General features: G+C 42.0%; 1 protein-coding gene across 3 annotated transcripts in view; it reads left to right on the top strand.

Moving 5' to 3' along the window:
• Positions 1-17,763, top strand: part of HACL1 (2-hydroxyacyl-CoA lyase 1) — an 82,343-nt gene that overhangs the window by 45,996 nt on the left and 18,584 nt on the right. The window contains exon 17 of one of the 3 annotated variants that reach the window (XM_031940274.1): positions 2,132-2,564. The exons of the other annotated variants lie outside the window; for them this stretch is intronic. Coding sequence (XP_031796134.1) covers positions 2,132-2,164 — 33 coding nt within the window. The 3' untranslated portion in view covers positions 2,165-2,564. Of the gene's footprint in view, positions 1-2,131; positions 2,565-17,763 lie in introns of those variants that run through there. 3 annotated transcript variants of the gene reach the window in all.

Here is a 17,763-nt window from a genome sequence, read left to right as displayed (position 1 = left end):
GGACCACGTGCACTGGGCAATTCACATTTTGGTTTTTTTCCACTCTACACATCTACAAACAATTCTGAAAGGCTGAAGGGGTTAGAAACACATTTTAGTGAGGAAGCAAATTTGCAAATAAGGATAGACTGTACTTTTGTGGTGGGGGAGCATGTGTGGCCCCTCTGCAGAGTGGTACTACTACCAGGAAGGGAGTAAAGTTCCCAGAATGCCACTAATCAGATGACCTGATAAACATGGAATCAGAATAATTTTGTAGGATAGTTCCATCTCCTGGCTCTGATTGCATTGTTATCATATCTGAACTATGGAAAAATCTAGAATGCTAGAAACTCTAGAAAACATTTTCCTTTCGACTGGAATGCCTTCTTTCCTTCCTTCCCTCCATCTGTTCTTTCATTGTGAAGCCAGAAAAGACTTTATACAGGGTAATTATGAGCAATTGCATTTTCAATGACCTCTCATTCTTTTTAACAGTATTTTATCTTTCCAATGTGACCACGAAATAACAAAATCCTTTTGAAATTAGGGAGTTCTCTCCCAAGTTATTTATGCTGTTGACTTTTATCAAACTCTAAGCTACTGACCTTATTTGTTTCTGATTCTTCTTCCATGATTCTGTTCCACTCATCTACTTTTTGAAAAAAAGTGCCATCTCTTTCTCTTGAATATTGGTTGAGGAAAATTGCCAGATTTCCTTTTTTCAGATGGCTTGATGATGATCCCCTTAATTATATTCATCTCAAAACATTTTAAACATTTCATAACATTTTAAAATTCAAGTTATGAAAGCATTTTGAAATAGATTTAAAAGCTTGACTATTTTAGTTACTACCTGTGCCACAATCTACATTGTTTGGGACCATTTACCACAGAGAATTAAGCTTTACTCTTTGTACAAAGTGTCTCCCTGATGTAGGTGTTATAAATTGTTTCACCTTAACATTGCTTCAATGTATCCTTAAATTGGAACATTACCATACAGTATCCAAACTTCCTGTTATCTTCTCCTGTCATTGGAGGTCAAATGACTTTTGAACCTCTAACCTCTATCCAATACTGTAGCTAAGAGAGAAGGATCTAGAAGTACATTCTGGGAAGGTGTGGAGAATCAAGCCACAAGACCCATCCATCCTTGTTTACATGATTACTAGAAGCCTTCTTGCACTGGGACTCTGCTCCCAGTGGTTTTACGGCCGTCCCCCATCAGAAATAGGAGCTCTGGCACATCCTCCCAGGCAGGCTGTGTTTTGGGCACTAACCACCCTAGTGCAGGCCTTCGGCTGCTCGTGGCATGACTTTGCAATAGACTGCTGAGTCAGCCTCCATCCTCCAGCCACACTAACTGGATTTTCCTAAAAGTTTGGTGATGTCACTCCCTGTGGCCTCCAGAAGTAAATACACAGTCCTCTGTTTGGGATTCCCCCTTATTCCCCTCTCTCCATGTGTCCTCTTCACTCTAGTGGCACTGACTTTGTGGCTGTTCAGGAAACAAAAGACTCAAGGTCTTGGCTCTCGGTCCTTTCTCTGGCTCTCTCTCCTCTGTTCTATTTGCTGACCCCCACAAATTTCCCTCGGTTCTGGCTTCAGAAAGCCTTCTTAATTCCAGTGTCTTCCCTCTCTTAATTATTCCCTGGGTAACTGATTTGTGCAGATTTGTTTGCTGTCTTCCCCATTAGATTGTGAGCTCTTTGAAGGCAGGAACTGTCTTTTGCCTTTTTCTGTCCCCAGCACTTAGCACAGTGCCAGTATATAGTGGGCACTTGCTGATTGAGCCTGGCCCCACAGAAGTACTTTGTGCCCAAGGTCCGCCAGTCAAGTGGATGCAGTGGGGACCAGCTCCATGGAGAGTGGAGCCAGATGTGAATTTGGTTTTGGTTAAGGGCATGTAACTTCTGAAGACGATCTTCTCCAGCAAGGCGAGATTGAGAGACTCATCTGGTGAGGAGACGCCCACAATTTTGAAATAATCTGTGTTTAAGCAAGTGAAGGAAATGTACACGCCTAATCCACCTTCTTCATTCTTGCCAGAACGGGACCTGAAGAAGCAGCCTATGACAAAGATTCCCTGCCGGATGACTATGTTCATGGCTGAGTATCTGCTGCCCTAATCCTTCTTCTCTTTTCTTAGGATTTCCACTGGCTAACTCGTTCTAATATGTGACCGAAGCTGTCAGTGGGAGGCCTTGAGGAATCCATCCTTTTCAGCTGGGTGAAGGCTATTATCCATAGCACATAGCAACATTATTTCAGTTTTTCAAAATGTATGAAGCAAAAGAAGAAAAAAACTATTCGAATCACACAAAAAAGATTTGCAATATTTTTTACCAGGATTATTCAATGAAAATGGTTATTTGAAGATATGGTAAAAATGAAAATCTTATAAATCATGGTATAATAAGCCACTTTGTTTTGCATAAAACCAACATCTGTTTAAATCCATTCCTAAAAATTAGGTACATTTTAAAAAGAATTTTTTTAAAAAGCAAAACACTTTATAGAGTGCTGTAATGCCTAATGGGAAGACCTATATAATAAATCATGAGTCCTAAATTGCTCCTCTACATTCCTTGTCTTATTTACTATGTGCCTCAGTTTCCTCTTTTGCTAAATTGGGGTATTTATTCCCTTTTCCCTTACCCCAGGTTATTGTAAGCTTTTTTTCCCCAAAAGCTCTTTATGATTCACAGAAGAAAAATCACATATAAAACAATGGTATCGGGAGTGGCTTCATTTAAAATAGAAGTTTTAATTTAATTTGGTCAGATCAATCAACAGACATCTCTTAAACACTTATGTCCTAGACACTGTGCTAAACTCTGTAGATAATCCCCTCTCTCAACCCCTCCCCCCAAAAAAAAGAACCAGTCCCTGCTTTCAAGGGTTTACAACATGCAAACAGCTATGTACAAACAAGATGGAGACAGCATTAATTGAGTCTACTCTGTGGTGCTGTAGATGAGTTAAAATCTAGTGTCTGTGTGACTTTGGCCAAATCATTTAAACTCTGTCTGAACCAGTTTTCTCCTCTGTAAAATGGGGATGATAATGATAGCCCCTCCAGCCCAGGGTTGCTGTGAGGATCGAATGAGATAGTTTTTGTAAAGTACTTGGCACACAGAGTAAGGCCCAAATAAATGGAGCTTTTATGATGATAATCTACAAGGAAAAGCAATATGATATTGCAGTATTGCACAAAGCTATTGAGTTGGCAGATTCATCTTTTCTCAGCATCATTCCAGATAGTTGCTTAAATGGATTCTTGAACTGGAACATAACTATCCAATATCCTGGATCAACTCTTTAGAAGATCTCCTTTTGAGGGGCTGTGCTTTGTGACCTTAAACATGGAAAGAGAAGTGAGGGATTTAGCTAAAAGACTTACTGGTGTCTATCCCTAACCAAGAAGTTATTGGCAAGATTGTATTTGCTATGACAAAAGAATTGATTTGCATTAGTTCTTTGACTTAAATAGTACCCGCTTCTGTTTTGTTTGGCAATGATAAGGCTTGTGGATTTCTGTCATTCATCCGGCCATGTAGAACATGGATGGAAAGAAGCCTACTGTCCACATGCCTGATAAGTATAAAGAATATATAGTTGGCGAATAGGATAGGAAGGGGAACCATGAAGATTGACCCGAAACCATAGCAACTGGTGATGTGGACTTGGTGATACTGCCTTCTTGGCTGTTCCCCAGTGGAGGACGATAATAGGGGTAGATAACAAAGAACAATTGAAGCATTTAGTTCTGACCTTTGACCCAAATGTTGTTTTAATGGGACAAGGCTGCTGTGTACCTTTTCTTGAATCCCCAAAGAACCAGACATGATACTTAGACTTGACTATCTATGTTATTCTGAACTTATTTTCTTTTGCTTTATAAAAATGAAAGGGAGATGCCACTCTTCTTTGTGCCATTTTGGTTTATGTATTCTACAGAGTATTACTAGTAAGAAAAATATAAACATTTATTATGGTGACCTTTCAAAGTGAAAATATTATATCAATTATTATTTTTATAGGCAATAATATTCCTTTTTCCTCTTTATTGTAATGTATGGTTTAGTTGTTATTGTTCAGTCATATCTAATGCTTCATGACCCCATTTGGGGTTTTCTTCTTAAAGACACTGGGGTGGTTTGCCATTTCCTTCTCTGGCTCATTTTACAGCTGAGAAAACTGAGACAACCATGATTGATTTGCTCAGGGTCATACAATTTGTAAGTGTCTAAGCCTGGATTTCAACTCAGGTCTCTTTGTCTCCAGACCCAGCACTCTTATCCAGTGGGCCACCCTAGCTATAGGTCCAAATATATAGACTATCGGAACATAATAGACCATAGGAATTGCATCCTTTAAAAGGATCCAATGTACAAAAATCATAAGCTTTAGAGCTATGAGTACCTTGAAGATCATCTATCTAATCCCACCTCTTAGTTTTGGAACTGTAGACTTGAGGGAGGAATTTGCCCGGGGTTTACACCATGAGCGAACTCTACTTCATCAATTCCAAATTCACTTCTTCTGCCATATTCTGCTGCCTCAAGTTAGGAGTGATTGTTCCCATTACAAAATAATTCTCTTTTCTAAGAAATTCCTTCCTATATACTCACTAAAGAGATGTTAGACTTCTAACCTGTCACCTACTTGACTGAGTCTTTGGGAGACAGTTTAAGCTAAAGTGTTAGGACTAACAGCCAAAAGATGAACAATCAGAAATAACTCCTCCAGATCCCTCCAAAATTAGTTCTTTTCTTGACTTCCCAGGCAACCTGGTGACAGTCAGTAGAGCACTGGGCCTGGACTCAGGAAGACCAGAGTTCAAATGCAGTCTCTAGTCACTTAGCCACTGTTTTCCTTAATCCACTGAAGAAGGAAATAGCAAACTACTCTAGTATCTTTGCCAAGAAAACCCCATGAATAGGATTAGCGTGCCTTGGTCTGCAGAATCACAAAGAATGAGACACAACTAAACAACAATTATCTCTATTTTGCAATAGAAGAAACTGAGGCAAACAGTGACTTGTCCAGGGTCACACAGCTAGTGAGTGGCCAAACATGATTTGAATTCATTTTCCTTCTGCCAACTCCAACAGTCTGTACACTACACTGTCCATCTTTGCTACGTGATGACTTACAGGCAAAGAAAATTGAGGGTGATTCTGTTTCATGTAATGATGTTAGTATTATTTTTGTTTTGTTCTCATGATCTGACAAGCAAAAGAGAAAATAATTCCTTAGAGAAGCACACATTTTCAGATTATTAATAAGGAATGGGCTACATAGTAAAGTCCCTGCCTGAACAAGTGTCCCCTTCACAGTGTATCCACCAAGCTGGTATCTACCCTTTGCTTCAAAGCTTCTAATGATGGCGAATCCATTCTTTCTGGAGGCAGCCTCTTTACCTTTGAAGGGGGCTGTGATTGTTAGGAAGTTTTTCTTGGCATGGAGCCTCAGTTTCTTTGCTGTATCCTCTCCCCTTATCTACTCACCAAAACACAGGCTCTCATTATTTCTCACTCACTTCATTGCAGTCACCTTCCAGTCAGTCTTCCTGCATTGCCTGTCCCAAATGCAATCCACAGTTCACAAGACTATGAAATGGAGGTTTCTGAAGCTCTCTACTTAGTTCCCCATTGTAAAAGCTTTAGTGATTGATTCTTTCTAGGATAAATACCAATTCATCTCTGTTGGTTTAAAAGCCCTGTCTAGTTTGGTTTCAGCCAGATGGTTGCCACGATGTCTTCCAGTTGGTACATTTTGCTTTCTGCTTGTACTCTTCCCATATACGTGGATATAGATTTTTGGGACCAATAGTCAGACCACATTCTTCCTTCCTTCCTGATATCATAGTTTGTGAAGATCTTTTGAATCCTGACTGTCATGGTCAATCAGTAAGCATTTATTGAGTCTCTTCTTTGGACAAAGCACGGTTCTGGGTGCCAGAATACAAAGACCCACAAGGACTTTTCATTCTATCAAGAATTGTCCAGTGTATTAGCCAACCCTTCCAGCTTTATTTCATCAGTTACCCTCAAATTTCAATAGTGCTTCAGTTCTTAAGATCATATTGGTGAGTTCATCTCCTATGATAAAAAAAAAGCAAAACACTTGTGCTGCTTGGATAGAGCCCATGAGTTCCTATGGCCAAAAAAACATTCCCTAATGGCCAACCTTCTGGTGATGATGACAATGATAGCCATCATTTATAAATAATAGCTATCATTTGTATCATTTACCATAATCTTGAGCCTTAAGATGCTATTATTATCCCCATTTTACAGTTGGGAGAACTGATAAGGCTCTCCAAACTTAATCTATGCCATTTCTCCCTTGGTCATCCAGGCCTATATTTTTGAAGTCTTCAGCTTGGTAGGAATATAAGATTTTATACTCCCACCAAAAAAAGAACTTTGACACAATAGTATAAGAAATAATTTCCAAAATTATCCTGAAGTAGTACAGCAAGAAAGGAAAGAAGAAATAGAAATCCACCAATCACCTCAAAAAAACTTAAAAAGAAAATAAAAAGAAACAGCACCAAATTTCAAAGCCCTCAAATCAAAGAGAATATTTTAGAGGCAATAACATAACCAATTCAGATTATTGCTGAAGCTACAATAAGAATTGCACAAGATTTATCAGCAGCTACAATAAAAAATCACAGGTCCTCAAATAGTATATATTAACAATCAAAAGAACAAGGGTTGTGGCCAAAAAATATTATATTCAGCAAAATTAAATACAACATTGAATGGGAAAAAATGGACATCCAGCGAACTGTCAGATTTTCAGGATTTTGTCTCAAACAAACCTGAATCAATAGAAAATTTTAACATATAAGAGCCAACATGGAAGACTACTTCCATGACTAAATAAGGACAAATTTTTTTATGCATGGAAGTGTAAACCATATGTTTAAAATTTATATTAATAATTGGTTAGCCCAAAAGAAAAACTGATGTAGAGCTGAGTATGTGATTCTAAAAAGCAAAACTGTCTAGTAAAAGGTAAAAATAGTAATTATGCAACATGAATGAGGTATGATAGCGAGAACCCACACAGAAGAATTAGATGGGGGAAAAGGCCTGGTAACTCTGAAAACCTACTCACATTGTGAATGGGTTAATAGATAAAATTTATCAAGAAGGATCTATAAAGAACTAAAGGGAGATGGAATAGGATAAGGTGGGAGTGTAGAAGGGATGGAATAAGGTAAGGTACAGAAGGGTGTTTAGATTAATGGGAATGTGATAAAGAGGGAGGGTAAAGTTGGGAGAGAAGATAAGAGATCTTTGGGAATGGTAGGGGAGCAGGAAGGTTAAGTAAGGCAAATCAATAGGTAGAAGTATTAGGAATAGAAAATAAGAGATATACACAGGCATAACAATGATCAGGAATAGAATTTATTAGAATAAAAAATAGAGGTATCTCAAAGTCAAACTCAAAAAGGATTCAATCAAGAGAGAAATCTACATTCATACATATGTCCATGCTTAACTGCAGCCTGCTTGGGGGGAATGAGAAAGAGGGGGCGGGTGAGAAAAAAAAGAACCAAGTAAAAAATGCACAGCAGAGAACAGAGGAAAACCTACAAGGATGCAAAGAAAAAATAGACTGTTATGAATGCAATGTTGTCTTTTATCATATGTGCTTTCTTGAAATAGAAACTTATTTGTTACATATTTTGAATCTTTCCTGATGTTCTGCTGGGTACATGACAATGGTTTTTTTGTTTTGTTTTGTTTTTTTGATTTTTTTATTTTGTTTTTTCTTATTTCACATTTAAGTTTTAAATATCAAAAATAAATAGATTTGATACTCCCTCCATGCCTTGGTGAAACATCAGAAAGGCATTTTAGTGGAGGAGACCAGATAGTTGGTTCACAAGAAAGGTCAAATATCTTTGTAAAGCTAATTTTAAGTGTTTAAGGAGAATTGTGGTGTCAAGAACTCCTCAAATTGAGGGAGCTAAGTCTTGATACTGTCCCATCCCCCAGAATCAGCACTCTTCTGCTGTACCATGCCTTATGAAAAGAATTCAGAGAAGTAGTTTGCTTTAAGAAATTTTACTCCTGCATGTAAGGGGAAGGAGGTGGATTTCTCTTGTTTATTTTATTTGATTATTTATTTTGATTTAACTAGGTGTTTAGTTGGTCTAACGAAAGGAATCTTGGTTGGGAGGCCCATGAGCTTTGGTTCTGGTAGATGCCAGTCTACCAGAGTGTGCTGGTGATCTTCAGGAGCTTTCTGGAGATGTAGAGTAAGGCCTAGACCACATGGAAAGATCAGCCAGCCATTAGGCTACTGGGCTAAAATGTTGGAGATTCAAAGAAGGGCAAAAAAGCATTTCCTGCTCTTGGGAACGCTATTCGAATGGAGGTAATAATATGTAAATAACTAGGATCATACAAGATCTGTCCTATATGAAGGTAATAGGAAAGAAGAAGGCCTTAGCAGCCTTAGGGACAAGGAATAGTCTCTAGCAAGAGGTGGGTCTTGTTAGAAGTCAGGGAAATGTCCTCCATATTGAGGGCCAGGTTCAGGTGAATGGCAAGTAGCAGCATTAGAATGGGCTAGAATACAAGTAGTGTGTTTCAGGATTTTGCCTTCCTTTCCCCTCCCCACCACCCCCTGTCTCATGAGGCGACATGCCAGGTGGCAGCTGAGACAAATAGTGGAGTCCCAAAGCCACTGCAGGCTGAGTTTAGATAGGATTTTCAGAAAGCCTCCTGTATCTGTTGTCATATCACAGGTCAGGCGATGGAGTCAGGTAGCATGGATCATTATCAAAAGCAGGATTTCTAAAAGTGACCAAAAAGGCCCACTCAGGATGAGGAAAATGGATTTTTAAAATAAGTCACACCAAGCTTGCCAGAAAATTTTGGCAGCCAGTTCTTACTAGAAACCTTAAGTGTATTAGAATTGTGTAATAGGAGACAGGCCCAGGGAGGCCATAGCCGTCCTTGCTCTCATTTCCCTGGCTTGGTGTTTATATGAACATCTATTTCCTCATTTCCCAGCACAATGCTTTCCACATAGTAGTATTTCAGAAATATCTGTAGAAAGGAAGCAAAACCAAAGGAGGGAAGAATGAAGGAAGGGAAAGAGGGAGGGAGGAAGAGGAAGGAAAGAAGAGAGGGAGGAAAGAAAGGAGGGAAAAGGAAGGATAGAAATGGAGGTGACCTGATGAGGATGGGGTTGCCTCATGGGAGGTAATAGATGTGGCAGAGGGCTTGACAAGTTGCTAGGGAGCAGCCAGTCTTTGTTTCTACGATCCAGCATGGCAGGGCCACAAGGAGTTAAAGCCGTAAGCTTGTGCAGAGAAGTGACAGATGGTGTTTTGCACATTTCTCCTCCTGTTCAGGCTTCCCCGAGCAGACTGCTTTCCCAGTTTTAGTCATGGTTCTGTGAGCCTGCAAGTCTTTTCTCCCAGGGAATCCTCTTCCCCCCTCTTCCCTCCCCCTGGCCAGCTTTTATTCCAGAGGTAGGTGACTGGTTTTTACTTCAGGAAGTCCTTTCTTTGATTCACTTTCATGATGACACAGACTCATGGCTTCCCTCCTGCCAGTAACTTTCCACAACTGCTGCCTCCTGGCTTTGCTCCAGGTTTCTTCCTCCAAATATTGGGATCTTGGGACTTTGGCCCTCTGTCTTGGCACATTCAGCCCAACCACATTCAGCTAAATTCTCCATCACGTGGTCAGAGAGCCAAGTGCGAGTAGATCTGGGGCATGAGCCAGTGCAGGAAGCTACATGGTGAATGGCCAGCCCCCTTTCTCCACTTCATTTGGCCTGGTCTCCCCGAGTCAGCCCGTCTCACCTCTAGTTTCCTGTGTGCCTGGCCTAGTGATCATTGTGTCTGGGGAAGCAGAGGCCATCTGCCCCTACACCCTTTCCGATTCTTCATACCCTGGCTCGGCTCCAAGCCTAATGTGTTGAGCAGTGAGAGGTTTCCAGAACAGGCCAGCCTCCCTCAGCAGCAGTCACTCCAGTAACTCGGGTCGTTTCTCAGGACCATCCTTTGCTGATTTAGGACCCCAGTACCTCCCCTATGCTCCAGCTTCTCCCCTTCCTCTACGCCTCCTTCTGCACTCATGTTATACAGGGCCCTGGGGTGAAGCCCGTAAAGATGGAAGGGATGGAATATTCCATGTTACCTGAATCTGAAGAACTGATGCCAATCCAGGAGTTTCTATGAAAATATTCAAATTAAACTTTGTAAACTAACATTTTAGTTTCATTTTAAAGTGATACTAGAGATACAGACAAAAGGAAATTCTGTCCTCAAGGAGCTAATGCTCTATCGAGGGAGAACAGGATGTCCGCATATAAATTATTCCCATCCCAGACTGTTGGGCCATTCTCTGCCTCATTTCCTACCTTGCCCTAATCACTGATTGAGTGTTGTTTCAGTCAGACTGAGACCCGGGAAAGAACTTAGCTTGAAACACTGAGCGCCGTCTCCAGTCATTCTGATCTATATGTGGTCCCTGGGCCCAGAGGGTTCTAGAGAAGAAAGTGAAGGTGAAGACTTTGCCCAGCCCTCCCTCCCTTAGATCCACTTCAGTTGGGTGTCATGGCGTCACCTCCCTGATATCATGGACAGACCACCATCCCGTCCATAAAGTAGAATTCAAGGTGGCCACTTTGTTGTGAGTAATGCCTCTGCGGCGTCTGAGGAAACCGAGAATCACTCACTGAAAAATAGGCCGTCACAAGGAACGGTCCAAGAAGTAGGAAGAAGTGATGGAGAAGAACAGCCTCAAAGAACCAAAAACAAGACAAGATAGCCACACAGCGAGGGTCCGACAGACTCCAGTGGTGCCCTCAGGGTGCCATCAGAAACTGAGGAAGGTCCCTGGCATATTGGGCAGAGGCCCCCTTAAAGGACAGCCTGGACAGGAATCATCCAGGAGCCTTCTCCCCAGAGACTTCCAGGCAGCCCCCCACGGGCCTACTCTGGGTCACCTGCCTGAGACCTCTGCCCTCAGCCTAGGCAGTCCACCTAGGGATGTGGAACCAGTTCATCCTGTTGTTCTCTAGGGCTCCAGAGGTTGTGTCAGTCTCAGGCCCACCTTAAAGTGCCAGCTCCTCTCTGGACCTTCCCCTGCCTGCTGTAAGTCTCTTGGCCCCAAGGTGGGACTTCAGGGAGGATCCTGGACAGTCTTAAGCATCTGCCTCCCTCCGTGGCAGGCACTCATCCCCAGCCCCAATCTCTGCCTAGCCAGGTCCTCTGGAAAACAACTTGTTTTTATCCAAAATTTTTTCCTTCCTTACTCCTCTTCCTCTGTCACTTCTTGAGACCTAGTTCTCTCCTGATGATTGAAGCTTCCCTGGCTGCCCTTTGAGGACCAGTTCCAGCCCAACTCATTGATCATGATGGAGAATTAGAAAAGTTCTTGCACCCCATGATCACTTCTGGCCTCTCCCTGTCCCATTGCCACTCAGAAACTGAGTGTAGTCAGTATTGTCAAGCTCCACTAACCCCCAGGATGCTCTTTTCCTTCCTCTGGGTTCAGTGCTTGGCAACCAGTCTTTCTCTTTTCCCATTCCTTTTATATTAGGGGATTTCAACATATATGTTGATAGTTCCTCAAACCCCTTAAGCTGGTGGTTCTCCAACTTACTCATTTTATCTCCCTGAGTCACACAAGGAGAACCATACCTTTGGTCTTGCCACATCCCCATGTTGTGGTGGTTTTCTTGGAGGCAGCCTTAGTCTCAGTTGAAATAAATAATTACTCCAAAATCGCAGCCAGCTGGTAAAAATGCAAACGTTTATTTCTCCTTCCAAATTAGCCCGGTTAGTTGAGGCCTAACTCTCTGCCTGGCTCCAAGAGATCTTGCAGCTTTGTCCTTGGCTTCTGCCTCTGCTTTCTTCAGCCTCCAGCCAGCTCCTACTCATGGCTTCTCAATCTCCAGTAGGTCCCAAGCTTCAAGAGCTCCCTTTATTTATGTGATCTCCCAAAGGTTAACTCCACCTTCTGGAGCTGGAGGGATTCTGGTTATCTCTCAGAGTGCTCTCTGGTCCTAAGAGAGGTGTGAATTCAGACTAAGCCCTACATGTGTGAACTCCATTGAGTACTTAGATACTTATGAGCTCTCTAAAGGTGTGAACACAAGCATTGTTTCCATCTGTTGTACTTAGTACCTAGTTCAAGTCCTGGCCCAAAATAACTCTTTCTAAGATTAAATCAACTCCAGTTGCTTAACACTTTGTTAACCACCTGTTCCACTTCTGTTTGTGAATTTTCAAATTTTCAGTGATCACACTGATCTATTGTCATCCCATGTCTTTTTCTCTGTCTTGCAATCCTAAATAGTAGTGTGGGTTCTTTCTTCCCACTGCCATCCCTTCCCTGACTACCCTCTGCTTTCTTCCCTATCTTGACTCTTTTGTGAGGGATAGAAAATCCTATCCAAAAATGACTACTCAGAGACCTCTTGAAGTAAAAATCAGAAAAGTTATTTAATTAATTCTCATGAGAATGAGCAGTTCCACCCTGAGGAGGGAGAGAGAGCTCACGGTAGAAGGGCTAAAGAACTAGAAGATATACAGTTTTTACAGGTTTTAGTTAGAGAGGATTACATCATGGGTTGGGGGAACATTAAGAGATAGGTGCCCCCCCCCACCCACTTAATTAGATGTTATTCCTGCCAAAAACAGCAGATTCCCTGGTTCCGGGAGGAACCATACATCAGACAACTAGTTGTCTAAAATTGATAACTTGAACAGTGGATAAATGTCATCATTTTAGGTTAAATACATATAATCTAAAATCTAAGTATATATTGGCTACTACTCAACATACTTATACAGGTCACAGAGACCTAGAAAAACTAAAATATAGAAGAGGAATTTAAACATTCTTGGAAGTTCTTCACTTTATCTCTACTCCACTCCACATACTTTGGTGAACTAGTTCAACTCTTATGTCTCACACTTGAGGTCCTCATCCCTTTATCTTGTTGCTTACTATGCCCTTCCAAGATTCATCATTGAATCCAAGGAAGTAATCCCTCCCACAATTTTCTACCTTTGTACCTTTTTACATGTTCCTGAATGAAAGCGGAGTGCAGTCATATTGACCGACCCCCTAGAAACTTCAGTTACACAGTCTTCACTGGGCATTCACTGCTGCCAGGCAATCCTTTCACACCTGCCTTATTCACTCACTGTTTTACTCACCATAGCTTCTCATCCACAACTTTTCATCCCTCCTCAAGTCTCAAGTAGCTCCACTTCCCTCCACCCTTTCAGGAGAGAATCTCACCTCATCTTACCTAAAAAAATTGAAGCCATTTCCTGAGAGCTTCCCCTTTCCCCTCTTGCTAACCTTAGATCCTTCTGATATCTTTCCCTAAAATCTCTCCTTTACCCAGTTCTAGAATAAGGTAGCCACCTTCTGTTTACCAAGGCAAATCCCCTTCACATGGCTTCTTGAACCCATTTGGTCTTATCTTCTCCACCAGCTTGCCCCCTTTATTACTCCCACTATTAACTTCAGTCTCTCCCTCTGTACTGTCTGTTTCCCTTACTGCCTACAATCATACATATCTCCTGAATGCTTTAAAAAACTATCATCACTAGAACTTAGCCTCTCTGCTAGTCCTTTTCTCACTTTCTCCTAAAATTTATATTTACAGTTACAGTTTGGCTTCTGAACTCATCATCCTACAGACATGGCTCTCTCCAGAGTTACCAGTGATTTCTTAATTGACAAATCTAATGTAGATTTGTTTTCTTTTTTTCCTCAGAGGTCATTCGTCTTGACCTCTCTGTAGCCTTTGCTACCATCAGCCACTGTTTTCCTGGAGACCTTTCCCTGTCTAGACTTTGTGACACTAGGCTCTTCAGGTGCCAGTCTCATCTATCTGGCTACTTCTCGGTCTCTAGACGATCAGTTCCCATGGATCCAGGCATCGTCTCTATGGAGATGATTCTCTAATGTATTTATCCAACTCTTAACCTTTCTCCTGATCTCCAGTCTCAGAGCACCAGCTGCTTAATTAGAAATGTAGAAGGGAGCAAGGTCGTAAGTAAAGGGCTTTGAATGCCAAGCAGACAATTTTTAATTTGATCTTGGAAATCTTAGGGGAAGCTGCTGGAGTTATATTGAGTAGGGGGTGACATGGTGGGATATGTGTTTTCTGAAAATCATTTTATGACCAAATGGAGCTTGGCTAGGAGTGGGTAGAGACTTGAGGCAAGCAGACCCAGATGTGAGGTGATGAGGGCCCGCATTTGAGGGAGGGAAAGTGTCAGAGGTGAAGAAGGGGCATATTTGAGAAATGTGGAAGGTGAAATCAACAGTTTTTGGCAACTGCTGGAGATGGGGAGAGTAAGGAGTTCAGGATGACTGGTCTGCAAGGATGGTGTTGCCCTCTACTGTCATGGGGAAGGTACAAGGTGGAAGGAATGTTTAGGAGGAAAGAGAGCAAGTTCTATTTTGGACCTGTGACTAAGCCATCTCCTGGACAACCAGATCAACATCTGAGAAAGGCAGCTGGGGTTGTGACTTTGGAGGTCAGGAGAGAAGCTGGGCCAGGATAGGGGGCTTAAGAATGGTTAGCAAATCTGGAAATTAAATCCTTGGGAGTCAGCTCACCAAGTGAAGTTGTATAAAGGGAGAAGAGAAGAGGTCCAGGACAGAATCATATGGGACACCTGGAGTTAGAGGAATTGATCTGGAAGAAGATCTAGCAAAAAAAGACTGGGGAGGAGGGATCATCTAGGCAAGAGGGGAACTAGGAGAGAGAGGCAACCTGAAAAACTGGAGAGCAGAGAGTATCTGGGAGGAGAGAGGGACCAAAGGAGTGTCAGAGGCTACAGAGGTCAGGAGGGAAGAACATTGAGAAAAGGCCCCTGGATTGGTCAACTGAGAGGTTATGAGTAACTTTGGAGAGGACAATTTCAGTGCAATAAAAAGGGCAGAAGCCAGATTATAAAGGATCAGGTGGAAGTAAGAGGAGAAAAAGTGGGAGATAACCTTCTCAGATTAGTCTACAAAGGGCAAGAGAGGTAGAGGACGATAGCAGCAATGGAAGGACCCAGAGAGGTTTTTTCAGGATGAGAAAGACATGGGCGAGTTTGTAGACAGTAGGGAAGGAGCCATTGAACAGAGGGAGGTTGAAAGTAAATGAGAGAACTTGCACGGCAGAGGGGGTCAGAATTTTGGAGACAGATGGAATTGGGATCGTTTGAACAAGAAGAGGGGTTGGCCTTGGTAAGGAGAAAGGCTGCTTCAGTCAAGACAGGCCAAGAAGGCATTGACAGAAGGCGTGTCGGCCATGAGCAATGAGGAAGAAAAGAGGGAGCTCACGAGAGCGTGGATGACAGAGGAGGGGAGGGGAACCCGGGGGTTAGAGGAGAGATAAAAAGGTTTGGGGGAGCCATTGTGGAGAGAAGGAGAGTGAGTTCATAAGGAAAGCATGGAAGGACTGCTTAGCAACAGTGAGGATCCAGATGAAAGGAAAAAGAGAAAGAAAGATGATGAGATTCTTCAGAAGGTTAAGAGGTCTTCTCCTGGCTCTCTTAGGTCCAAGGCTTATAACAATTCCCAGACTGCTGGGCAAGAACTGAACTCTCCAGAATGTCCCCTAGACTGCCGTTAATCTCTCTGGCACCCTCTAAACTGGAAATGGCCCTGGTCCAGGTCAAACTTTGGTTGCTTGGGGAAATTTATAGAGAGAATAAAGGCAGCATCTTGCTGGACACAGCTGAAGTAATTGAGCAGCATGGTTTGGGGAAAGAAAATTAGTCTTTCTAAAGTCAGAAGACCTGGATTTTTATCTTTCATCTGCCATTTATTGACTGTGGGGCAGAAAACTATTTTAGCTCCTTAGTCTCCTCGGATCTCTGAACTATAAAATAGAGATAATAATAATAATAGTGTTTATATAGTGCTTTAAGTTTTACAAAGTACTGACTGACCATTTTAGCTCCCCAGTCTCGGATCCCTCAGCTATAAAATAGAGATAATAATAATAATAGTGTTTATATAGTACTTTTAAGTTTTACATATCTCATTTGATTATCATAAAACCCTGATAAGTGCTATTATCATCCCCATTTTACAGATGAGGAAACTGAGGCTGAGTTAAGTGACTTGCCCAGAGTTACACAGCTAGTAAGTATCTGAGGCTGAATTTGAACTCAGGTCTTCCAGCCTTCCAAGCTGGAAGTAGCCTCTGCATCACTTTGCTACTTTTCAATACTTCCACTATTTTCCAGAGCTGTTGTGAAAACTTAGAGCTACCACTAGATGTTAAATCCTTGGATTGGTTCTCATTTCCTTCCTGCTCTCGTGCAGATTTTCTGTCCTTGGAACTAAAAAAGCCCCTGCTCACCCCATGCCCCTTCTGTCCTTCCTGGGGACCTTAGCTCAAATTAGCACCTTTAGCTCAAATTCACCCATAGTCATCTCTCCTGGCCCAAGGACAGATCTGCTGAGGATGAGTGGGTGGACTTGAAAATGAAGCCCCCTCTCCAGTTAATTGAATCATCACTAATCTGTAGGCAGGAAGGCCGGATTCCTAATTCCTTTTTCCAGGGCAGAGCCGATCAATAACCCCCTCTGCCTGCTGTTACTCTTAGCACTACTTACCGGCTGGGAGTTTTAAAGGCTCTTTGTCTAAGGCAGAAACAGCCTTCCTCCCAACTCTGCCAGCCCCCCAACATAAGGTCATGCGTGGATTATATAGTTTTTCTTCTCTCTACTTAGACCATTAATGATACTCCAAATTGTCGTATCTGAGCGTAAGATAATGAGATTGTACAGAAATGCAGCGATTGCCCATGTCTGGGGAGACTGGGGCCAGACTATTCAGGGCACTCAGGCCTGTTCAAGAAAGGAGGTGAGAAGAAGCGCATCCTTCTTCACTCAGCTTCTCAGTATTTGATCTCAAGAAGGGACCAGAGACCCCGAGGGGAAGGGGCAGGGAATCCCCGGGGAATATGCCCTCCAGCCAAACTGTTCCATCACTCATTGGGACGATGCCTTTTATTGCTACTACAGCATCACCCCCTTGTGGCCGTAAAGGGCTAAACCACACCAGGATCCCAGCCTCTCTGCCCTTGGAGGTCAGACAGCCCAAAGGCATCTTTTTACCAGTGAGGAACCTGGTAGTGAGGAGTAGAGCTGGAATGGAAATCCAAATCCTCTGACTCTAAATCCCGGGGCCAGCTTGCTCCTAGACTAGAATGTCAGGGCTTAGAAGGTGCTTAAGATAACCAAGTCCAGTCTCCCAGTTGTACAGATGAGAAAAGAGAAGGGAAATAATGACAAATGATTTGTTCAAGGTGATATGGAGCAGAATAAAACGCATTATTCCAGCCAGCCTAGTTGGCTGCCTTCAAGACATGTGCTTGCTTAATTTTCTTCTCTCCTTTCTTTTTTTTCTTTTCTTTCCTTCCATTTTCCTTTTTTCTTCCTCCCTTTTTTCTTTCTTTCTTTCTTTCTTTTCCTTTTCTTTCTTTTTTTTCTTCCTTCGGTTCTTCTTTTCTTTCCTTTTTCTTTTTTTTTTAATAAGAAAAAGGTTTTAGTTAAATCATAGCAAAGTCGGAGCATAATTTGCAATCTGCCCCCACAAAACAATTTTAGTTCACTAGACAATGAAAGACAGAGGGATGAAAAGATAAAAGAAAAACACATGCAATTATCTGGTCATAGGGGGAATTTTTGTGACAAGGCTACATGAAAAAAATCAGAAATTCCTATATATGTTATTGCCAATTATATTGTGTTTACAAGCATA

Source organism: Sarcophilus harrisii, chromosome 5 (genome assembly GCF_902635505.1).
Source record: "Sarcophilus harrisii chromosome 5, mSarHar1.11, whole genome shotgun sequence".
Classification (NCBI taxonomy): domain Eukaryota; kingdom Metazoa; phylum Chordata; class Mammalia; order Dasyuromorphia; family Dasyuridae; genus Sarcophilus; species Sarcophilus harrisii.
Note: the sequence above shows the minus strand (reverse complement) of the source record. Positions and strands in the feature narration are given on the sequence as shown.